The sequence below is a fragment of the Myotis brandtii genome, unplaced genomic scaffold (genome assembly GCF_000412655.1).
Source record: "Myotis brandtii unplaced genomic scaffold, ASM41265v1 scaffold432, whole genome shotgun sequence".
In the NCBI taxonomy this organism is placed as follows: domain Eukaryota; kingdom Metazoa; phylum Chordata; class Mammalia; order Chiroptera; family Vespertilionidae; genus Myotis; species Myotis brandtii.
Window position 1 is genome coordinate 2207276 of NW_005366520.1, and position 26277 is coordinate 2233552.

The 26277-nt window shown below is 36.3% G+C and overlaps 1 protein-coding gene across 1 annotated transcript in view; it reads left to right on the forward strand.

Moving 5' to 3' along the window:
- The window catches only part of NAALADL2 (N-acetylated alpha-linked acidic dipeptidase-like 2), an 825315-nt gene that overhangs the window by 650356 nt on the left and 148682 nt on the right, over positions 1–26277 (forward strand). The window contains exon 10 of the mRNA XM_014546150.1: positions 13823–13918. Within this exon, the coding sequence (XP_014401636.1) occupies positions 13823–13918 (96 nt within the window). The remainder of the gene's footprint in view (positions 1–13822; positions 13919–26277) is intronic.

Sequence of the window (26277 nt, forward strand, 5' to 3'; positions counted from 1 at the left end):
CCCCCTAGCCACTCCCCTGCCAGCCTGATAGATGCCTAACTGCTTCCTTACTGGCCCGATTGCCCCCAACTGCCCTCCCCTGCAGGCCTGGTCACCCCCAACTGCCCTCCCCTGCTGGCCTGGTCACCCCCAACTGCCCTCCCCTGCTGGCCTGGTCACCCCCAACTGCCCTCCCCTGCTGGCCTGGTCACCCCCAACTGCCCTCCCCTGCTGGCCTGGTCACCCCCAACTGCCCTCCCCTGCTGGCCTGGTCACCCCCAACTGCCCTCCCCTGCTGGCCTGGTCACCCCCAACTGCCCTCCCCTGCTGGCCTGGTCACCCCCAACTGCCCTCCCCTGCTGGCCTGGTCACCCCCAACTGCCCTCCCCTGCTGGCCTGGTCACCCCCAACTGCCCTCCCCTGCTGGCCTGGTCACCCCCAACTGCCCTCCCCTGCTGGCCTGGTCACCCCCAACTGCCCTCCCCTGCTGGCCTGGTCACCCCCAACTGCCCTCCCCTGCTGGCCTGGTCACCCCCAACTGCCCTCCCCTGCTGGCCTGGTCACCCCCAACTGCCCTCCCCTGCTGGCCTGGTCACCCCCAACTGCCCTCCCCTGCTGGCCTGGTCACCCCCAACTGCCCTCCCCTGCTGGCCTGGTCACCCCCAACTGCCCTCCCCTGCTGGCCTGGTCACCCCCAACTGCCCTCCCCTGCTGGCCTGGTCACCCCCAACTGCCCTCCCCTGCTGGCCTGGTCACCCCCAACTGCCCTCCCCTGCTGGCCTGGTCACCCCCAACTGCCCTCCCCTGCTGGCCTGGTCACCCCCAACTGCCCTCCCCTGCTGGCCTGGTCACCCCCAACTGCCCTCCCCTGCTGGCCTGGTCACCCCCAACTGCCCTCCCCTGCTGGCCTGGTCACCCCCAACTGCCCTCCCCTGCTGGCCTGGTCACCCCCAACTGCCCTCCCCTGCTGGCCTGGTCACCCCCAACTGCCCTCCCCTGCTGGCCCGGTCACCCCTAACTTCTCTCCCTTGCCAGCCTGGTCAACCCTAACTGTCCTTCCCTGCTGGCCTGATTGCCTACAACTGCCCTCTCCTGCTGGCCGTCTTGTGTCCATATGGGGGTGGCCATCTTTGACTACTTGGGGGCGGCCATCTTTTGTATTGGAGTGATGGTCAATTTGCATATTACCTGTTTATTATATAGGATAATATTCTGAATGCAATGTAATTGTATGTTTCTAGTGTTCTGGGTTTTGTGTCCCTTTTAAGTAAAAATACCTTTAGGGAGGTAAATCTCTCCAGGTTTCTATGACTATTCAGTCATCATTTAATTTCCAAGGTGATTTTTTATTCAAGTTCCACTAAAATTTGCTCAGAAAAGCCTAACCATGCATAAGTACATAGATATTCCTTCCAGACAGTATAGCACATAGTAGGCATTCTGTAAATGACAGTTACAAAAGTCATTATTATTGAACTCCCAGTTCTTTAGATAAACTTTGTTTTAGTTTTTAATATTCCTCCCACAGACCAAAGCTTTCAGGTTTTATTTTAATTTGTAGTTTCAGGAGAATTAAAGGATGAGACAATTATATATAATGCATTCAATTTATAAATACTTGATATTTTTTGATATTATTTAGTAATTAACACTAGTTGAATTGGTAAATTTTATTATTTGGGATTACTCATATCCTTTATCTCCCTTTCCTGTGCTTACCAAGAACAACTTCATTGAGTTTATTAATAAATGTTATTTATATATAATGAACACTTAGCTAAGCCTTCGAAAATTTAGATATCAGAAAGGGAAGTAAAATAATTTCTCTATGGCTCCATTTATTCTGCAATTATCACAAAACAGCTCATCAGTTAGTGACTTATGTGTAGAATGTTATCATGGTTTTTCTAAACCTTAAAACAATCTTGATTGTATCCAACTTAGTTTCACAAGCTTGAACACTTCTTATTTTTGTCTTGCTATTTTTACAGTGTCCTCTATGGTATCTGGGTCTGGCTGCCAATCTGGGCATTTGAGATGCAGGGTAATGGAGTGTAACAGCAGGTTGGAAATGAAGTTCTGAATTCCAACCCAGTCTATACTACTTACTAGCAGAATCTAGTCAGATAATGTCTCTGAATCTTAGTCTATTCATCCACAAAATGAGGATAATAATACCACTTTACTGATCTTAAACAGCCATGGATATCATAAAATAGTGTATGTAAAGCAACACAGAAAATTTAAAAACATTGAATACATGTGCAGTGGAACTTACCAAACCTCACACTGAAAGAAGGGCAAGAGGAATCTCTTTGAGACAAAAATAATGTCCCTTATCTACAAAGGTTATTTTTTTTCCTTTAAGATATAATTTATATACAATAAAATGCATAAATGTTAAGTTAGATAGGTTTTGAAAATTGTATACCTGTGTAAGCACCTTCCAACACTAGAAAATACTTTTAATTCATAGCTAATCCATAATTACTTAAGAACAGCTTTTATTTGTTTCAACTAAAGATTACTTTACAAATGTAAAATCCCCCGTTTTATAGTTATTCTTGAAAAGAAGAGAAATAAGAATAAACTCTGAATTATAATGAAATCTTGATGTCTGTGGCTAGAAACAACCTTCTCAGGCTTTAGTATAGAGAGCCCATTGAAGGCATGCTGATTGCACTGTGTGGAGGAGTGGTCCCTCAAGGATATGCCCCGTGAAACATAAATGTGACCTTTTATGGAAAAAGGATCTTTCCAGGTGTAAATTATGGGTTTTAAATAGATCATTCTGGGTTACCTGGGTGGTCCCTAAGTCCAGTAAGTATATCCATACAGAAGAGGAGAAAACACGGAGGACAAGAGTATGTACCAATTATCTCTTTATAACTGATTTGTGGACTTAATAACAATTCTTTATAGAGTAATTGCTATGAGATCAAAGAAGTTATGAGGCCGATAAATGGGACTTTGGATCCAGTAATTTCTTAAGTCATCCTATTAATACAACTAACCTTTCTGTGGTTCCTCCACATGAGCCTGTCCTTTATGCCAGGCATTGTCAGATGCTACTAGTGTTATTCTTCTATTCATAGTGGTGGCAAAGATGTGGGGGTATTAACAAACACTTCTCATTCATTTTACTGGATGGAAGAATTAATCTTTATTAAGAAAGCTTAATAGTCTATCATCTTTTATTGTTTGTTTCTTTGTTGCTATACATTAGCTTCTCTGATCTGTCTGGAAAGTGTGTTGAAAACAAAAAACCAGAAGGGAAGAGGGTTAGGGAACTGGGTGAAAAAGGTGAAGATATTAAGCAAAAACAGACACAAACAAACAAAACAAAAACACTATAAAACTTTTATTATGCAAGCTATCTCTAAGTGCTAGGAAATAGAGGAAAATAAGTAAAAGGCAGCCTCTGTAATCCCAGTGTGACTGTAGGATTTGGTAGAAGCTTAAGGAGCCCCTAGTTCAGCTTCCTTGCTTTAGGTATAACAAACTTTGGCCCGGTGAACTCACCCCAAGAAAGAGCCAAGATAAGCAGCCCGCTGGGCTCCAGAGGACATAAGGATGATGCTCTGAACCAACCATAACATGAGTTTTCTGAAGCAGCCACTGCTGGACAGGCTGAGTTATAATTTGGAGTTGGTAGGTGAGCCACCCCTCAAATCCCAAAACTCAGGATGAAAATCAGAGGCATCAGCTGGTGAGGAACTCCTGCAAATAAGCACCATAAGAGAGATTTTTGTATCGAGGTAGAAATAAGCCTATAGTCTTAAATACATTTTTTTTCAATCTGTAGGATTTATTTTTTGTGTTGGGAATATGAATACATTGCCAAAAGCTGCTGCTGAGCACATTAATGTAAAACTAACTAAATAAAACCATGAGGTCTGAAGGAGAGACATAAAAACACACACACATAAATACAAACTAGTTAACAAGTAATGCATGCTGTGTATTAATAGGTAAGACAGACATGCATTCAATGATTATGAGATGAAAGAAGGAAAGATGTGAAGGAGATTAATTTGAATAAAATCTAAAGTATGAAGACTGGATCCTATGTGCTACGGAAGTATTTTGTTGGTGTGTAAGTATGTCAAGACCAAAAATATATCATAATTATTGGAATGATTCACATTTTTAAGGCTTGTATTATAGTTATTATCTTCATCTCAAAAATACTTGACTAAAAAGACAATTGTTAAAGAAATGTATACATACACAGAGCTTCTTATTAGTATTGGCTTTCCAATAACTATTTTGTGATATTGTTAAAATCATTTAATCATTTGAATTTACCATGTTTTATTTTGCATATTTGGGTTGAATTAGATTTCTAATGTATTATTCAGGTCTAAATTTAGGGTAGAAGATTAATATGAGTAGAACAATAAAGGTGTTGTGAATATTTTTAATAAAGGCAATGCTGTGGACTTTCCTAGAACTTAAAAAATAATTTAAATGACCAGAATGAGTGAATTTAGAAAATAATGTCATAATACTGTCTCATATTTGACCCTTTGATTATTTTACTTCATTCAAACTCCACATTATCTCAGGTCCTTCTCACTTTGAATAGTGATGAGAATGTTATGTTTCAAATACTATGGCTATAATTACTTTTTTCCTTAGCCCAGCACATTATGAATGTCAGTGCCATTCAAAGTCTGAAAGTGTTTTAATTTTATATATTAAACTAGAGGCCTGATGCACGAAGATTCATGCATGGGAGGGGGTCCCTCAGACTGGCCTGCGCCCTCTTGCAATCCGGGACTCCTCAGGGGATGTCTGACTGCCGGTTTAGAGGTTAGAAAGAAACTTTGTGAGAGAAAAAACAAACAAACAAAACAAAACAGAGGCCACTCCAGCAAGGCAAGGGTGGGAGCTAGGATTAACTTTCTGTGTGAAGGTTCGCCAGTCCAGGGAAGAGGGAAGGAAGGAGTGAGGGTGTGTGTGTGTGTGTGTGTGTGAGAGAGAGAGAGAGAGAGAGAGAGAGAGAGAGACCCCCCCAAAGACTCCAGACTCTTATGTTTTAAAGCACTTTGCTTTTCCCATGTTTATCACATGTCTAATCAGAAACCATTGTGTACTTCAAGCAACATGTATTGGGGAAGGAGAATGCAGGCTTAAAGCAAAGGGTGGGGGTGTCAGAAGTGAGTATCTACCCTCATCCGCTCAGCTAAAGCTCCTGGGGGGCCTGTCTCTTTGCAAATCCACATTTATCTCTTGGCATGAGGGAGGTAGGGAGTGCAGTATTGTCCTGGGAGGGGAAGGTCACGGGGACTGCACCCATGGTGCTCACCCCAAGTTTCATTTCCTCACCCTCCCAGGTCACTTTCCACCCCACCACTGATCCTGTTAATGGGGTCGGAGGTCTGCAGCTCGATGCCTACAGGCAGAGAGCACACTGGGGGCTGGGTGGTACAGCTCTGAGGCCCTTGAATCCATACCTCACCCCCACCAGCTTCCACCCTGCGGCACAATGGACTCGATTCGACTGGGTGTGGGGAAAGATTGGGTGTCTCCACGGCCCGCTCTCCCCTCTCCAGCCAGGCTTGGCTTCCTGGGTTGTTGGGGTGACCCAGGATGCCAAGCCTTCCTGCCAGCTCTCCGGCGGGCTCCATGGCTCCGGCCCACGCTGCCATCTTTGTTGTGTCAATTTGCATATTCCCTCCTTATTGGCTGTGGGTGCTGCCGTCTTTATTGCAAAGTGACAGTTAATTTGCATATTACTCTTTTATTATATAGGATTTAAGTATTGATATGTATATTCTCTGATTGCATATAGGTGAATATTGCAATGAGGGAAGTGCACATGGGGCTTTTCAGATTCAATTTTATTTAGTCTAAGCAGGGAGTCTTTGATTATATCTTTTAAAGTGTAGATAGTGTTTATGCTGCTTATGTAGAGTAAACTAAGGCTTGGAGGGAATTGGAACAAGAGGTGGGGAAATAATCCTTTCTTTCTTAAATTTAAAAGCTGTGAGGAACTTGGGCAGTAAGGAGGAGGGATGGCATAAGAATACAACTATAGGCTATGGAGTAAAATAAACCTAGGTTTCAATCCAGGTTCTACCACTTATTCATGGAATGTTCTTGACTGGTGTCTGGAACTCATTGTTTCTCCATTCTTCCATTTGTAGAGAAGGTAAAAATAGTTCCTACCATAAAGGTATGGGGATTAAATTAGGTGCCTCATGTAGAACACATAGCCAAGTGCTGGTATATGGAAAGTACTATTCCAGGTTCTGCACGTACATTGAGTGCCAACTATAAAGAGAAGGGATGCATAAAATGTTTTTGTTACTTCAATGCCCACTAAGCCTACATGAACTCAATATTATAAATGATTATTTCTGGAAAAAAAAGGTAAAGGGTATATTTTGATAGGGTAATGAGTTGAAGTTTAATCAACTCAATGTAGTCTAGAACTGAATTAAACATGACCTTTGAGGTGTTTTTATTCTTTTCTTCACCTCTATATATGTACTAGCACTTTCTTCAATCACACTCTACCCTCATTTCAGCACCTTTTTATTCAACAACTTACCTACTTATAATTCTGTTTCTTGGGTAAGTTATGAGCTATGGTCCATTTATTTTCCCCAAAAATTATTGTGTGTGTGTTTTTTTTTAATTCTTTATCTTCTGGATGCTTTATCTCACTTGAAAGTTATGTCTGCATCAATCCTGTCTAATACAAAACAAATAAACTGATTCTTTAACTTTTTTAAGCTAGTGTTCACATTTTCTAACCCCTCAACCTACTCTTAATTACTAGAGAGAATAATATAGTTCACAGTTGATGCTTCACTTCTCCTCACATTTACTCCTCAACTGATTGCGTTTTGTCTACTGTGCTCATGAATCCATAGAAACTCCCTGATGAAAGACACCAGGAATCTCTGAAATGCAATTTCCAATGAATAATTTTTATTTTTTGGTCTTTCTTCACTTGCTTTGAAACATTGATTATTCATTCCCAGATATTCCCTATCTTTTTGACTCCCATGAAGTCACACTCACATGATTATGATTCTATTTCTTTTCCTCTGATGATCTCATCTGTAAGTGCTTTTTGGGTTTTGTTTTTATTCTTACCTCCTTAGTTAAGTCTATTCCTAACTATCTTAATTTTTTTGTTGCAGTGGTAAATGGGATTGTGTGTTCTAGTTTCCCTTTCTGAGAATTCATTATTGGAGTAAAAAAAAATGCCATTGATTTCTGAGTGTTAAATTTGTATCCTGCTAGATTGCTGAATTCATTTATTAACTTTTGTATGTTTTTGGTGGAGTCTTTAGGGTTTTCTATATATAATATTGTGTCATCTGCAAATAACGACAATTTAACTTCTTTCTTTCTAATGTGAATGTCTTCTATGTTTTCTTATTCACTGAAGACTTCTAGTACTATGTAGAATAAGAGTGGTGAAAGCGGACAGCCCTGTCTTGTTCCTCTTTATAGAGGAAATTTTTTTATTTTTTTTCCCACTGAGTATGATGTTTGTGAAGGTTTGTTACATATGGCCTTTATTATGGAGAGGAATGATCCCTCTATTCAACTTTGCTGAGAGTTTTTATCAAAAATGGTTGTTAGATTTTGTGAAATGCTTTTTCTGTGTCTATTAATGTGATCATGTGATTTTTTGTCTTTCACTTGTGAATGTGATGTATCACAGTTATTGATTTTTGAATATTGTACCAGCCTTGCATCCCTGGAATAAATCCCACTTCATTATGCTGTATGATCTTAACAAAAGCCTGGGTCCAGATGACTTTACAGGGTGTTTTACCAAACATTCAAAGAATAATTAACACCTATCCTCTCAAACTATTCAAAAAATCCAATAGTAAGGAATACTTCCAATCTCTTTATAGGAGGCCAACATTATCCAAATTCCAAAACTAGATAAAGACACTAAAAAGAGAGAAAATTACAGGCCAATATCCCAAATGAACATAGATGCTAAAATCTTCAACAAAATATTAACAAATGAGATCCAACAATATGTTAAAAAGATCGTACACCATGACCAAGTAGGATTTATTCTGGGGATGCAAGGCTAATAAAATGTTTTTATTCTTCAAGCTTAAATATCAGTGCCATTAAGAGATTTTGTTGTCATTCAGATATCTGTACTGCACAAAAAAATATCTAAGTCTACAAATACCTAAGTTCACTTTACATTTTAACTACCATGTATGTAGTTCTGAGGTTATTGTTATATCTTCAGTCCAGAATTTGGTCTTAAACAATATAGGCATTCACCTTCAGGGAAAACTTCATGCAGATGTCCCAAAAACATCTCACCTCAAATGTTTAAAATTTAATTTCTTTTTTTCCCCTGAACCTTCATGGGCTTCTACATTTTTTAAATTAATGAAATTTGTATCCACTTAGTTTATCAAATCTAGAAATACTTTCAATCTTGACTCCTCTTTAAGACTTCACATCCAATTAATCACCAATGGCTTCTTATGCTATCTCTTAAACATTTATCAAACTTATCTCCTCCTATCTATTTCTCCTACCACAGTACTGGTTTAATCTCTCACTCTTTCTTATGGTAATATTGCAATAGCCTTTTGTCTAAACATTCTGCTTTCCATCACATATCTTTTAAATTTATTTCCACAAATGTGTCAGTGTGTGCTCTACTCAATACATACTTGAAAATATCACTCACTCTGTTCAAAAGCTTCCAAAGATTTCCTGCCACCTACAGCAATGATTTCCATACTTTGTTTGAATAGTTGTAGATTTTAAAAGATAAATATCATATAGTGTTTGATATACAAAAACATATTTCTAGTAATTTAAAATTTAAAACTATAACTCTTGGTTTACATAGAAAAGCAGTTCCTGACAAGTGTGATAGAAATAAAACACCATCCAGTAGTTCTTTCCTCTTTACTGAGAACTTGTGTATGCTTTGCTTCTTTGCTTGATCCTGACATGAACTCTATGAAGTGAGAAGAACAAGTATATTTACATTTCAACTTTATGAGTGATGATACAATGAGAGATTAAACACTCACTCAAGTTTGTCTGACAATATTAGACTATTTTAATAAGAAAAATACCAGTCTTAAAAAGCTAATAGTATAGTTAGAAAAACAGAAATTTAACAAAAATGCATTGTCGTAAATGATGACTAAAAGTAAATATAAAGTGGTACAGAAACTCTGATAATGGAACACTAAACCCTAATGGGTTGGTGAGAATCAAGAAAAGCAATTATAGAAAGTAGCCTGGCAAACAAATCAGGAATAACATTCCAGATAGAAGAAATGGCAAAAATAAAGATGCAGAATTAGTAAAAGTAAGGGTGGATTCAAGATTTAGTGAAAAGCCTGCTGTGAAATAAGCAAAAAATATGTGGAAATTGTTTAAACTACTTTACAGGAAAGAAAGAATTGTATAAAGGTACCAGGTAGATTGGGACTTATTTGGCAATGCCATACTGAGTTTGGACTTTGGACTATAGATAATAGGGAACATAGCTCGCAGAAAACTAATACTAGTAAGTAACTGGACTATGGGAATTGATAGAACTTATATAGAATTGTGTAAATATATACTAGTAGATTCAATGGAAATTAGCTAGTACAGTTTGTTAGCACACATGGTGAGAGAAATTGGAGTCAAGAATTACATAAAATTTCATATTGGGGCAAATATAGATATTAGACTATCATCCAAGTTAGAAATGAACTTGTCAATGGAGAACAAATGATTAAAATTTGGAATGTAAGTTGATATGTTTGAAGGATCTGGTAGAGAAATAGAAATGATGAACTAAAAACAGAATCAAGCCTAGAATTAAAGATTTGGAAACAATCAAATTTGACGTTTGTAGTTAAAGCCAAAGAAGTAGATAAAACCACATAATTAACTTGTGAAAAGAAGACTAAGGGTAAGTCTAGAAACAATAAAAAGCTTTAAAACAGAAAATAAATCCATTTACAGCTGGAGAATAATATACAAATGGAAAATCAGGTGAGTCAAATAATGGACTTGAGGTAAAAAGTTGAAAGAAGGAAGGTGTGCTAAATATTAAAGAAATAACATAAATTAGGTACTAGGGAAACAAATTTTACACTATATCCTTGATAGACTTTGCTTATCAATGTTTCTTTTTCTATAATGTGCTTACTGTTATTGCCAATTGGCAGACACACAATATTGTTTACAATATATTAAATTATTCAAGAATGCTTTGTTTCAATCTATCAATGAATTATTTTAAACAAAAGCACTGTAATATGGTTAATGGTGCTTTATTTCACTCTCTTCATCTACAGATAGGAGCTATTATTAAGAATCTATCACTCATAGTTAATGTAATAGCAGCAAAAACTTTTTAACTTTTAATTCCATTAGATTAAACTCCATGAGATTAAGAACCCTGTTGCATTGATGCAGCACCTATCATGTGGTAGATGTTAAATTAGGATTTTTAAAAATGTTTTAAACAAACAAGGCACTAAAAATGAAAGAATGATATGGTAAGAGATAGCTGAAGAAATAAGAGAAAGATGGGGATTACACTAGAGAATAAGGCATATATGGATAATTTAATATTGGTTTGCTACTGAATAATTGAAATTTCAATAAAAACCTCACTAATTATAACTTCCAATTTATGTTTTTATGGGATCACTTAATTTGAGGCTGGCTGATATTTTACCTTTGCACTAATTATGAAGTTTTGTTTTGCTAAGTAAACTAATAAAATTATTTTAAGAAGTTTGTTTAAAACGATTTGTGAAACAAACTTTTTAAGCACTTCAAACTTAATTATTAAATAGAAATGAATGCCACAAATTATTCAGGTCATATTTTCACTAAGGTTAGTTTAAAGATATCACTATTTTGAAAAATAAACATATCTAAATGCAATCTGTACACTATTTCTCATAGGATAATAAATAAGATTTTTATATTTCTTTATTGATTAAGGTATTACATATGTGTCCTTATTCCCCCCATTACCCGCCACCTCCCCCACTCATGCCCTCACCCCCCTGTTGTCTGTGTCCATTGGGTAGGCTTATATGCATGCATACACGTCTTTTGGTTGATCTCTGCTCCTTACCTCCACCCTCCCTACCTTCCCTCTGAGGTTGGACGGTCTGATTGATGTTTCTCTGTCTCTGGATCTGTTTTTATAATAATGAACATAAACTGATGAACAAAAACAGATAAATAAGGTTTTTGAATTTTCTTTATTTAAGCATCCCACCTACCATAATCACCATCCTCATCACCATCATTAAAAAATTTATTGTTTTTAGCAACATCACGAGTGCTGGTAACATAATATCTCCCATGTTTCAGGCATGGATAGTTGAACCACATCTCTGTGAAATATATATTATCATTCAAATTTCTTAGATTCAGTGACTAATCATTTGAAGATTAAGATGACAATTATTAAGTGGCAAAACAAAAATTTTAACCTATGTTTATGTTGATTGATCAAAATACTTCCAAAAACCCAGTTGCTAAACAAAATGAAGTTTATTAGACCTATTGCAGTAAGGAAGAATACCACCTGTACTGAGGGCATTGGTTTACAAGCGTTGCCATAAAAAGTCGCCATAGATTGAATGACTCTTGCACAGAAATGTATCATTTTAATATTTCAAATTGTTATCAGGGTTGGTTCCTTTGGAGGGTTAAGAAAGGAAATCTGTTCCAAGCTTCTTGCCTAGCTTTCATGGTAAATCTTAAAAAGTAAAATACTAGTTGGATCTAGATGGAGTTTTTGAAAAAAATAGTTTTAGATTGCCAGGTAAAATGAGGAAAAAAACACCATAAAACAATTTTGATAAATAAGATGTTAGTTATGATAGGTAAGCTGTTTGGTTGATTTATGGTCTTACCCTCACAAAGTGAATATATGCTGGAGCAAATAGCTGAATTACTCTTGTTTTATTTCAGTATTGCTCAAAATAGGGGGTGAAGAGTATGCCTGATCACAGAATTATTTAATATATAGGATTTGCAGTTATGTTCTCAACTGTATGACTTCAGAGCTTATCAACTACATCATCCTAACTTTCTTTTCCACCATTGTTATACCCCAAAGCAGTCTGTTCTGCTGTGAGGTTGCTCTAATAAATGGCTCCAACAGAATTCAGCTTAATTTGTTACACTGTTGTGGTCATTGTTGGTGTTGACTGTATTGAATGCTTCTTCTCCATGTTAGCCCTCAGAAAGATCATCTATCTATCTATCTATCTATCTATCTATCTATCATCTATCTATTAATCAGATCATATATACATACATATATCCTTTCTCAAGTTTTCTATTTTTTAGACAAATAACCCTAGTTACTTCAGGTTTTCGAGTAAGAGCTATATTTATATCTTAGTCTATTTAGCCTGCTATAACAAAATGTCACAGACTGAGTGGTTTATAAACAACATAAGTTTATTTCTCACAGTCCTAGAGACTGGAAGTCTAAGATCATGGTGCCAGCATGGTCAGGTGAGGGCCCTGTTTCAGGTTACAGATTTCTTATTTTATATTTACTAGAGGCCCAGTGCATGAAAATTCGTGTACTCAGGGGGGTCCCTCAACCCGGCCTGCACCCTCTTGCAGTCTGGGAGCCCTCCGGGGATGTTCATCTGCTGGATTAGGCCTGCTCCCGGGGGGATCGGTCCTAAACTGACAGTCAGACATCCCACTCGGGGGCCCTTGGGGGATGTCCTGCTAATGTTTTAGGCCTAAACCATTAGTAGGACATCTTTAGCGCTGCTGCAGAGGCAGGAGAGGCTCCTGCCACCACTGTTGCACTGGCCAGCCATGAGCTGGCTTCTTGCTGAGCAGTGCTCCCCCTGTGGAAGTGCACTGACCGCCAGGGGTCAGCTCCTGCATTGAGCGTCTGCCCCCTGGTGGTTAGTGAGCATTATAGTGACCAGTTGTTTCTGGTCGTTCTGCTGTTAGGGTCAATTTACATATTACTCTTTTATTATATAGGACAAGGATCAAGGGGCTAGGGAGCTCTGCGGAGCCTCTTTTAGAAGGGCACTAATCCCGATAGTAAGGCAAAAACACTCATGTCCCAATCACCTCCCAAAGGTCCACATCTCTTAATATCATTACTTTGGAAATTAGGTTTTCAGCATATGAATTTTTTTTTGCAGGGGGGCATACATATTCATGTCACATAGATCTCCTTGCATCTTGAAATTTGTCTACATCTGCAAGTATAAAATGACTAATTACTGTTTTCCTGATTCATTTAAACCATATACCACTAAGGTTCTGATATCACGTTAGCACTTTACTGATAGTCTAAAAGCCATAAGACCATTCTACCAAAAATGTATCTTATTAAGTCTTTTGAAGTGAGTTTTTAAATGTTTAAAATATCATGTATACTTTTGTGGCCTTTCTTTTTGGCAATCATGTTGATTAAAAACATCCCATTCTACCAGACTTAAAACAAAATTTAATGTATTAAAATAGAAAAAATGATTTCAGACTTGGATCTTATAGTCAAGGTATTGTGTTCTATATATGTCTGTATGAAAAAACAAAAACAAAAAAAAAACAGGAAAAACTGCAAAGAATTATCTCATATGAGTAAAATTAAGCATTATTTTATAGATACAAATAATGTCAAATGTCATAGGGTTCTACTCATTTTAATTTAAAAAAATTCTGTGATTGATTAATCAGATAAGTAGAATGAAGTCCAACAATCAACAGAAACCTTAAAGCAATTTAGAGTCCTTTTGAATCTTTAAAGAAAATCCAATAAGCACTTGAAAAACAAAATCAATGAAGAGTTTTAAATGTTTTATTCTGCTTTCCACAGGATCCCAGTTTTCTCTCCGAGGCCCTTTTCCCTAAAGGTGCAACAAAAATTGAAGAAATGGATCCTTTTTTCAAACTTCATGAAACGATTACCAAGGTAGGGGAGGAATGCATTCATGAGCAGGTTGGGAAAGCTTTGTTCTTTCTTTTCTTTTTTTTTTTAGTAGATGGAGGAAGGGAAAATAACCAATCCAGAGAAAGCTATATACTTTTTATTTGTAGTATGTACTGGAAAGGATTTCAAGTGTCTCCTATTATTTTACTAACATGATAAGCAAAATCAAGATCATACGACCAATAACTGAAGATTTGTTTATAAAATCAATCTTTAATATAATAATTAGGTTTTATCCTTAATTTGATAGTAGATTTGTGGTATATTCTTAAGCATAGCTCTGCATTTTAGATTAAGAAAAATACAAAATGAATCTTTGAATTTCTCTATCTTCAAAGTTTTGTTTCAATATTTAAGGAAATTCATTGTTTTGAGGTAATTCTTAGATGCAGTAAGAATTTTTCAAAAGGCTCCTTTCTTTAATAATAAAGATAGATTGTGTTTATAATGAATGTAATTACTGTAAGGTTATCATTACCAGTTTTTCCTGTATAATAGTTTATAGGTAGGAGAAAGTATATAATATGGAGAAAATTAAATTCTATAGTATGAAGCAAATACATTTTTTATTGTGATGAAAAACATATAACATACAATTTTCCATCTTTTTAAAAAAATTATAGTTCACATTCAATATTATTCTGTATTAGTTTCAGGAGCACAACATAGTGGTTACAATCATATACTTTACAGAGTGGTCCTCCTGATATTTCAAGTACCACCCTCCCCCCAGCCCATACATCGCTATTACAGTATTATTCCCCCCCATTCACCTCTCCCTTACCACTCCCATCTCCCAGCACATGCCCTCACCACCCCGCCCTAGTGTCTGTGGCCATTAGTAATGTTTATATGCATGCGTACAAGTCCTTTGGTTGATCTCTTATCCCTTCCCTCCCCTGCCTTCCCTTAAATTCTACAGTATGGAGCAAATAAATTTAATGCCTGACATCATATAACATAATAAGAATTTTACATCAATTATTTGTTTAACCTTTCATTTACCAACTGTTTAACCTGTCATAATCTGTCTTTTGGGGATAAAGTTTGTAGAGAATATTGGAATTTAGAACATTTAAAATAATCTATATTTATATATGCTCACTTGAAAGATTGATGACTCATTCTTAAATCTTCTTGGTAAGATTTTTCAAGACTGTCTTCCTTCTTTAGAAAAAAAAGGAAAAAAAATAGATATAATGAACTAAACTCAGAGTGGCAACAGAATGAGTTCCAACGTCAAGGCTAGCATTCTAGATTTATCCCTAACATTTAAAAGCTGTGCACATTTATTTTTTTTCCTCAACTTTTGTAATAAAAGGTCTTGGATCACATTTTACTTAAAAATTTCCCAAGTTCAAAATAATTGCATCTTAACTACATTTATAACACTTTATTTAGATTACAGCAAGATAAAAGTCAGGAGAGATGATAGATAGATAGAAAGGTAGATAGATGATAGATGATAGATAGATAGATAGATAGATAGATAGATAGATAGAGTATATATATCTATGTTTATTTTGATAAGCATGTCTATATATACTTATATATACACATTAAATGGTAATTGTATCTATACTAAAACAATGTATTAAATAGATGTTGGAAGACTTCTATGTCTATGAAAAATTAAAACCTGTTCAGGTGCAGAAGTAAGAATTCAGGGACATTTTTTATGACCATTTATAATTTCCAAAGTTGATTCTGTGTCCCCAGGCATCATGTATTCCTTTGGCAACTCATGTTGCAGACACAGGCTAATAGAAAATATTGTGCTTCAGAATTTTAACCTTACTTCACCAATAAGAAAACATGTGGAACCATAAAAAGGTCTATTTAATAGATCCTTCATTTTAAAGTGAAAATTTCTTTGATCATGAACAAAATAAAAGTATAAACATAGAGGGGTTGAATAGAACATGTATTAAGTAATATGGAACATGGATTTCAGTTCTATCTTGACTACCAACTAGCTATATTATTTAGTATAAATTTATTTTATTTTTTTACATAAAAAATGAGTATAAGTCATAATGGTTTTCCTTTCTAGGATTCTGTGAGGTTGGAAATATTATGTATAGATTTTCTCTAGAAATGCAATATGTATTAATTGGGTATAATTATTAAAATATTAAAAATGCTAGGCCCTGCCTGGTGTGGTTCAGTTGCTTGAGCATCATCTTATGCATCAAGAGATTGCCAGTTTGATTCTCAGTTAGGGCCCATGCCCGGTTATAAGTTTGATCCCCAGTAAGTGGCAGGCAGAAGGCAGCCAATCGATGTTTCTTTCTCACATCTATATTTCTCTCTCTCTCCCTCTCCCTTTCTCTCTCTTTAAAAAAAATCAGTAAAAATGCTAGTTTTATAGAGATCATGTATCATAGAAATGTGTACTTGAAACCTGTGTAATCTTATTAACCAATGATACCCCAATAAATTTAATTAAAAAGAAAGAAAATAGAGGAAAAAAACCTCTAAAACTTACCTCCAGAAAAAAAATGCTAGTTTTAAGTCTTCAAATTTTCAAATTAGGCCCTTACCTACATTTTCAGAATTTTGGTTTTACTTTAAAGAAGAAAAAATAAAAAGAATAACAAAATAATTTAGACAAGAAATCACTAAGCTAATTAAAGGCTGAGAATATACTGATAAATTAATGTGTACAAATGGAGCATAAAATTTAATTTGTGAAGGTCTTTAGAATATTTCTTTCAATAAGAATAATAGTGGTATTATTACAGTATATCACCTGTTTGTACACTTCTGAGCCACCTAGTATTCTGATATTATGCAAATTAATACTAGACTTTGAATAACAAGTCCCAACTAGTACAACTTCTGCCACTGTCAACTATTTTAAAATGTTTTGGAACATGAAAAACACTTTGTAAAATGATAAAGCACAAATATTATTGATATTATACCAATATGGTAATATTGATAAATTAAAATTATACCAATACTAAAATATTTCAATAAATCAGAAATATTTTAAATAATTTTATAATTCTTTCAGTAGATGTTTTAATTGGATACACAACACCATAAAACTATTACATATTTTATATAATCTAATTAAATAAATACAACAAATACATACATGCAATATAAATATGTATTCATGTAATACAATCCACTATCTTTCCCAACTAACTTTACATTCAGACCTTTTGTTATAGTTCACAAATATGATTAATGCTAAATTAAATTATACCTTCAAAGTATTAGAAAGTTAATAATTTGTCATTGGTACCTTTCTGAAGTCAAAAATAAACAGATACATCATACTGATCCATGGAATGTGAGCTATGAGTTCTTGTCCTTGAAAGTTGTTTTCCAATGTTGTCCTGGAGTTCTTTTAAAAAATATTTTTTACAAAGTGTAAATTTATCTTGGCATTTGTCTTTTTGATATAAAGCATGGAACCTAAGAAAGTAATGAATGAGACTCAATATTGATTTCAAAAGGCAATTTATCATGGCTTCAATGACAGTCAGATGGTACCATATGAAGTTGCCAGAGGGCGCCACATGCAGCATCAATGTTGAAGTGCCTTCTTATCCTCTATAATTACCTTAAGAAATAGCATTTGTTTTTTTAATTATCATAGAAGCCAACCTAATTCCTTTAAAGGTTAAACATGAATAAAATACCAATATAAATCTTAGATGCTTAATCCTTTAATAAGTGAGTAAGAATCACCATGGATTTATGTTTTGAAATAGGCTTATTTCTCCTTCTATACTAAGGAATTTTCTAGTTATGTTTTAAAATCTTCAACATTTAGATCATAAATTGTTATTAGTTATCTAATCATTCTGATAGCCTGCCATAAGCCAAGGATAATTCAAAACACTTGAAATACAAAAACAATTAATACACAGGAGTAGGTTCATGCCAGTAAACAGGTGAGCAAATCATTTCACTATAATGTGCTAAAAATGTCATAGTAATGTGGATAAAGTGTGGGAGGAAAGAAGATGGAGCTTTTGCCTATGCCTAGGGGAATTGAAGAATTTATGAGAGGTGACATTTGAGAAATATAAGCGATTTTAACTTTATTTTAATGTCAATGAGTTTTCTTGGAGAAATCTTTAAAGAGCTTGTTGGTGGTAGTGTGTGAAAAATGATGATGTGTGTTTTGGAAAATAGACGACAGGTTTCAGGGACATTTTTTAAGATTGAATGACAGAATATGGGATTTACTGGGTACAGAATATAAAGCAGACTGAAGAATAAAGGATAGTTTCAATAATTCTATCTTTAGCAGAGTTTATATTATTTTAAAATATATTTTTACTAGAGGCCCAATGCATGAAACTCATGCTCTTGCGGGGGAGGGGTGGTCCCTCAGCCTAGCCTGCACCCTCTCAGTCTGGGACCACTCAGGGGATGTCTGACTGCAGACTAAGGCCAGATCCCCTTGGCCTAAGTGTGCAGTCAGACATCCCTCTCACAATCCAGGATCCCTGGCTCCTTACCAGACTAAGGCCAGATCCCCTTGGGCCTAAGTGTACAGTCGGACATCCCTCTCACAATCCAGGATCCCTGGCTCCTTACCGCCTGTCTCCTCCTTCCTTACCACTTGACTTGCTGCTCTTTAGCACTGCACCGCTGCTGAGCTTGCCATTCATGAGCCCAGCTCTGGCTGAGCGGCCACTCCCCCTGTGGGAGTGCACTGACCACCAGGGGGTAGCTCCTGCATTGAGCGTCTGCCCCGGGTGGTCAGTGCACATCATAGCGACAAGTCATTCTGGTCATTCTGCCATAATGGTCCCTTAGGTTTTTATTATTATAGATTGATTTCAGAGAGGAAGGGAGTCTGGTTGAGCGGCTACTCCCCCTGTGGGAGTGCACTGACCACCAGGGGGTAGCTCCTGCATTGAGCGTCTGCCCCGGGTGGTCAGTGCACATCATAGCGACAAGTCATTCTGGTCATTCTGCCATAATAGTCCCTTAGGCTTTTATTATTATAGATTGATTTCAGAGAGGAAGGGAGAGGGAGAGAGATAGAAACATCAACAATGAGAGAGAATTATTGATTGGCTGCCTCCTGCATGGGGATTGATCATGTACCCGGATTGGGAATAGAACTGTGACCTCCTGGTTCATAGGTCGACACTCAACACTGAGCCACTCTGGCTGGACAGAGTTGATATTTTTGAATTAACCCAATTAGGGGCTTTCTTGGAGAAAGAGTTTGACATTGAACATGTAGATTTTTGGATGCTACAGAGCATCTAGGCAGATACGTCAAGGAGATGGTTGGATACAGGAGGTTAGCACTCAGAAAGAAGTAGGGCCTAGAAATGCATTATCTGATATAATAACACTTGTCACATGTGGACTTAAATTACATTTTAAAAAATAAATACACTTAAAATTTTATTTCCCTATTCTCATTAGCCACAATTTATATGCTTAGTGACAACATATGGCTAGTGGCTACTGCATTGGATGACACAAATTATAGAACATTTTCATCATCAATGATGGAGATAATGTTAGCCTGGCAACACTTATGCACAAGAGGACGAGCTAAAAGGAAGGGGAATACCCAGATCAAAGTGATTCAGGCAATACGCAGGAAAAGAATATTATCAAAAGAAGAAAATGTTCAAAAATATATTCACCAACCAGTTCACACCCATTTGTTTGTCTATCAACAAACAAAACAAAACAGAAAATAGCAACTGCTGGGAGGGTATGGAAAAATTGGAACACTTGTGTACTATTGGCGGGAATGCAAAATGGTATAGCTACTGTGGAAAACAGTATATAGGTTCCTAAAAATAATAAACATAGAATTACCATATAATAGACCAATTCTATTTCTGAGTATATACCCCATAAAAGTGCTGGGAGGGTATGGAAAAATTGTAACACTTGTGTACTATTGGCAGGAATGTAAATGGTATAGCTACTGTGGAAAACAGTATAGAGGTTCCTAAAAATAATAAACAGAGAATTACCATATGATAGACCAATTCTATTTCTGAGTATATACCCCATAAAATTGAAAATGGGGTTTCAAAGATATATTGGTATACACATGTTGATAGCAGCATTATTCAGAACAGCTAAAATGTGGCAGCAACCCAAATGTTCAAACATGGGTGAATGGAATAGCCAAATATGGTATATCCAAACAACGGAATATTATTCAGCCTTAAAATGGAAATTCTGACCTATGTACAACATGATGAAACTTGAAGAGACAATGCTAAGTGAAATAAGTCAACTATAAAAAGACATATGCTGTAGAATTCCACATATATGAAGTACTTAGAGTAATAAAAATCATGCAGACAGAAAATAGAATTGTGGTTGCCAGGTGTTATGGGGTGGGTAGACTTGGGATTTATTGTTAAATGGACATAGAGATTCTGTTTTAAAATGAGAAAAATATTCTGAAGATCAATGATGGTGGTGATCAATGATGGTGAACTGTATACATAACAATGGTTAAGATGGTAAATTTTACATTATGTGTATTTGATGAAAATAAAATATTAGGGGAAAAGTATATTCACTCAATCAACAGGTCTTTTACTATAAGTTTTGAGCCAATTATTTTGAATTGTAAAATTATTTTTATCTTTATCCCTGATCCTCAGTTTTTTGCTGTTCTATACAGTATAAGTGGCTTCACATGGCTTATTACCCAGTTCTTTGTTCCATTTTTATAGATATATTATCCTGTGTTTATTTTATATGTTTTTGAATTTAATATATTTTGTTAGCATTTTCTGGCTAAAATTTTTCCATAATAGACATTCAACAAATGAGGACTGATAAGTTGTATTTTAAACAAAACAAAACACTAAAGCTATATTTAGAAGGATAGGACTTTAAAATTAAAAGTGAATATGAAAGGCTTGGGTGGCAGAGGAAAGAAACTATCATATAGCTAGAGGCCCGGTGCATGAATTCATGCACTGGTGGGGTCCCTTGGCCTGGCCTGTGGGGATCCGGCCGAACCTGGCTCTCTGACATCCCCCGAGGGGTCCCAGATTGCGAGAGGATGCAGGCCAGACTGAGGGACATCACCAGTGCAGGATCGGGGCTGGGGAGGGGTGGCAGGAGTGCTCCAGGGCTGGGCTGGGGAGGGACTGCGGGAGGGCTCCAGGGTATATCTTGCCCATCTCACCCAGTCCCGATCAGCCAGACTCCAACAGCAAGCTAACCTACCAGTTGAGTGTCTACCCCCTGGTGGTCAGTGTGCATCATAGCAACTGGTTGAATGGTTGAATGGATGGTTGTACACTTAGTATATTAGGCTTTTATTATATAGGATTGGGTAAATAGTTACTTTTCTTCTGGAAGTCCAACTGCTCTATATTGTATTTTTAAATCTGAGTATGAATGGTGCATCCAGTAAAACAAAATGTTCCTTATACATGTTGTACCATGCTAACCAGCAAATTACTTAATTCTGCTTGTGCGCTTGCTCAAAAAATATCAGTTTATTAATTCTTTCATTGTTTTCCCCACCTTAAGAAAAATGTTTTTTATAAATTTAATTAGTATAAGATATACAATATTAATATGTTTATTTTACATCAATGTTTTGGATAGTGGCAATTCTAATGGGTGTATAGTGGTATCATTGTTGTTTTACTTTGCAGTTCCCTAATAACATATGATGTGGAGCTACTTTTCATCCTTGCCATCTGTATATCTTTTTGGCGAGGTGTCTTTTATCCATTTTTTAAAATTGGGTTGTGTGTTTTACATTGAGTTTCAGAAGTTCTTTGTGTATTTTGAATAACAATTCTTTATCAGATGTGCATTTTTCAGATATTTTCTTTCATTTTATGTCTTGCCTCTTTATTTCCTTAAGTGTCTTTTGTAGAGAAGAATAAATTTAAATTTTAACGAAGGTCAGTTTATTATTTTTTTCTTTCATGGATGGTGTCTTTGGTGTCCAAAACATCACCAAACCCAAGGTCATCTAAATTTTCATACATATACTTTTTCTTACAATGCCCATCTGTTCTTGCATGCTTGTCTGCTTTATCCATTAGAGCCCATAGCCTATTAATCATAGTTGTTTTAAATTCCCAGTCTGGTAATTCCAACATCCCTGTCATGTCTGGTCTGATGCTTGTGATGCTTGTTCAGTGTCTTGAATTTGTGTTTTTTTGCCCTTTAGGTATGCCTTGTGTTTTTTTGTTTGTTTGTTTTGTTTTGTTTAGGTTTTTTTGTTTTGTTTTGTTTTTTGATAGCCAGATATATTATATGGGTAAAAGAACCTGCTGTAAATTGGCCTTTATTAATGTTATGGTAAGGTGTGGGGGTGGGGAAGTATTTTACAGTTCTGTGATTAGGTCTCAGCCTTTTGGTGAGCCTGTGCCCTATGCTGTGAATTTCACTGGTGCTTCTCAGTTCTTATGGTTTTTGTTTTGATTCTCTCTTGGGTATAGGATGGCTGGAGGGAGCTGGAAGTTGTGCATTTCTCTCTCCTCGCCCATGTTGGAGTTGGGTACTTCCCTTTGGTTAGGTCAAGTAGATTCTGATAAAAACCCAGCTGTTTAGGCTCTATTAAATAATGCCTCCAGGCTCTGTTAAGAACAGAATGTTCTGGAATATGTAAAATGGCTCCATTTTTTTCCTCCTCTGTGTGGGGAGCACAAGAGGCTTTTTCTCTGATATTCACTGTGAGTACCTGGTAGAGCTCCTGGAGATTAAGCTCCCAAAAGTGTGGGGTTCCTCAGATGATTGGATCCCCTGGAGATTTTAATTCTCAGAGTTGTCCCAGTAATTCATCAGTTACAGTTCAGCTTTTCTTACCCTGACATTGGTTCCTGCAGAGGTTACTCTGATAAATTGTGATGCTCTCTATCTGTCTATCCAATTTTGGGGGGTAGTAGTTTGCCCTGTGACCTCACTTCTCTGATGGACCTAAGAAGAATGGTCGATTTTCTTTTAGATAGTGCTTCTTTTTACTCTCTGTGACTTCTAAGCTCCTTACCTGCTGAACTGGAAAGAGGAAATCTTCAGTAATCATTTGATGACATGATTTCTTGCAAATTGATTTTTCAAATTCTTATATATTTCAGAAACAATATTAAACATTTTACAACATAATCTTTCAAAAAGCAAAAAAATTACATTAAAATGATTGCTCCAATTAATTGTAGCTATTACATAGTATCTTTACTATCCATAGAAAGCTTTCTTTTGACTGTTTTCTACAAGAAAAAAAAACACAGCATTAGAGTCTGTCAGTTTTGAGTCAGCATTAAATGCTAAAGCATGAATTTTCTACAGGGTTAACATTAGTCACTTGTGTTTAATGACTCAAAAAATATTCTTCCTTTTTAAATGTATTATTAAAGAAATATAGGAGATGGTACTCGTTTTCCACCTCCTTACATCCAATCTCTGAAATGCTTAGTATGCAAAAGATTCATAACAACAGATCATATTGTAATTGATGAATTCGTTAATCCAATATTCTATTATTCCTGCACAGTTCTCTATATTGCATTTCTGATGTTCACTGAGACACTTGTGCCATTGTTTGAAGCAATCTGAGGAACATTTTTCTTTCTAGTAATATTAAAACTCCGAGTGGCAGTTAAATTATTATTAACACAACAGTGAAATTGAGTCTGTCAGAAACCTACCATTATTTTTCCCCTTTGGGAAAAAATGTGACTAGTAGGCATTGTTCATGGTGTCTTGTCCCTGTGTAACCATCTTCTATGGGTACACAATTCCCAAGACCAAGTGTACCTGTTCTAGTAAGATATCAGTAAAAGTAAAGAAAGTCTCAGCCCAATATAGGATCTCTGATTGTGAATTTTATGTTATAGTAATATATTTCTTAAAATATGTTTTTATGATTTCAGAGAGAGGAAGGGATATGGAGAGAGGAATAGAAACATCAATGATGAGAGATGGGGATAGAGTCCCCAGTCTGGGCATGTGCCCTGATTGGGAATCAAATAGTGACCTCCTGGTTCCTGGGTCGATGCTCAACCACTGAGCAACACGGGTCAGGCAATATGCTTTTATTTAGTATAGGATTTTTGGAGAACATTATTCTTCTTTTTTTTTTTTTCAGTTGATCAGCAGCCTAGCCAGGATCTCTAGCCAAGTTTAGTCCAGGATCTCCAGCCAAATTCTATGTTTTTTGTTTGTTTGTTTTTTTCTTTTTTTTTTCTTTTAATTTTTTTATTGCTTAAAGTATTACAAAGGGTATTACATATGTGTCCTTTTTTCCCCCGCCCTTGACAATCCCCTGGCCTCCCCTACCCCCCAGTGTCTTATGTCCATTGGTTATGCTTATATGCATGCATACAAGTCCTTCGGTTGATCTCTTACCCCCCTCCCTCCTGCCCCCCAAATTATTGAGAACATTATTCTTAAATTGATATAAATTTCTTCCTTATTTATGTAATGTCATAATAGAGGTACTTTACTAAAATTATTTAGATATTACACTATCCCATAGAAAAAATAGGAAGAATAACATGGTATTTATTCCCATTATATATGTGGAGAAAGTGTCACAATGAGATCAAGTTGTAGAAAACAGTATTTGTGTAAACCTAGAAATCAAGGTCAGTAATTCTTATATAGTTTGTACTTAGTAATGTAGTTATAACTCCTCTTACTTATAGCTATAAATGTTAACTCAATTATGGAGTGGTTTAAATAGAGACCGATGGTAGTGTCTTCAAAGATGAAAAACATTTAAACAATTCTAATTTTAACCATTTCAGTTAATATTAATTGCATTTGACTCACAGTCATTCTTTAGAGATGATTAACCAGGATCACTTTGATTAATAGAGTCATATTCTGCTATAATACTATTTTAAACACATGACTTGTGAAATATAAATCTGAAATTGTTTTAAATGTCATTATTAAAATATGTTTGTACTAGTTGTTGTAATATTAAGATTACTAGAGCATAGTAACTGAAAACAAATCATTGTACTAATTCTATAACTACAGAATAAAGAGGCAACTAAAATGTAGAATAATTTTATTTCTCTTAAGATATCATTCTCAGCTATAGCTTAGAAATACAGCTCAGAAGCCTTATATAAGTAAAGAACAAAAGAGAAAAGACCAAATATATTTTATTGAGTTTTCTGAATTTCAAAGGCATGTTGTATTCATGAGCTAATGGAATTTTTTGTGCAGTCTTTACATGCTTAGAAAAACTGGCTATAATTTCTATTCTGAGTGAGCAAATAGGAGTGTCTTCCAAGTATCTCTATTTAGCAAAGCAATTGCAATGATATTCTTCTATCTTATGTATGTGTACATTTGAGGTTATTCTCAAGCTCTGGATTTAAAACTTTTTATTGTTAAAAACATTCTTGAATTTTCTTTTGCTATATCAAATTATTGTTACTCAATGCAAAATGTCTCCCTAGAGATCTACATTTTATGTGTTCATGACATGAGTTAAACCAGAAAATATCCCAAAGATGTACTTGCAATGCAGAGGTTGTACTTTGTAATAAAGAAGGTTGGTTAAAACTACTCAGGGGAGATGATGGGATATTAAAACCAACCTCTAAACTTTAAAAAGGAAATATTATAGGTGTGTATTTTCTTCATAAATGTATAATTAAACTCAGTATCTTCATTTACTAAAATTGGAGATAGTGCTGACTATATTTTCTGCTGCCTGGAGAGATTTGGTTTATTGTTTTTCATTATACTACACACATATAGTTTCTAAAGGCATGCCTTACACTACCAGTTTCTTTTGTTACTGCTTGTGTTTTTATTACGCAAAAGTGGATTATTACACAATATAAGATTGTCCAAATTTGAGACTCGGTTTTAGAGAAGTTAATCATCACAGTAGCCAGTTTGCTACAACATGCTAAAACAGTTATTACTGCATATTAAGATAGGAATAAGTAGAAAGGTTGTTATTCTCTGAGCATACATTTTTCTTTTATATATGATAAAGACATTCTAACATGTATGTGTTACAGAATATAAATATTATCTATATATAGAGAGAGGTAATATGCTAATTGGTCCTAACAGTGTCACAGTCACCACCGCTAAGGAGGAGGCTGCCTGCGCATGCGCGGTGGGGCATTGCTCCCAGAGACCAGGTGGAAGCCGGGAGGTGCCAGGATGAGGCCTGTGCCCAGGAAGGCGGGGGTGAGAGCCCATAGTGCCGCCCTCACCAGTCCTTCGCCACCCACCACTCGCACTCAGAGTGCCCCACCACTCACCTGCCCGAGGAAGGAGCACAGCACAGCAGGCGGAAGGTTCCCAGGCTCTCCTTTGGCACCATGACGGGGTGGAGCTGCCACGTTGCTCCAGAGACAGGGCAGAAGTGGGGAGGCACC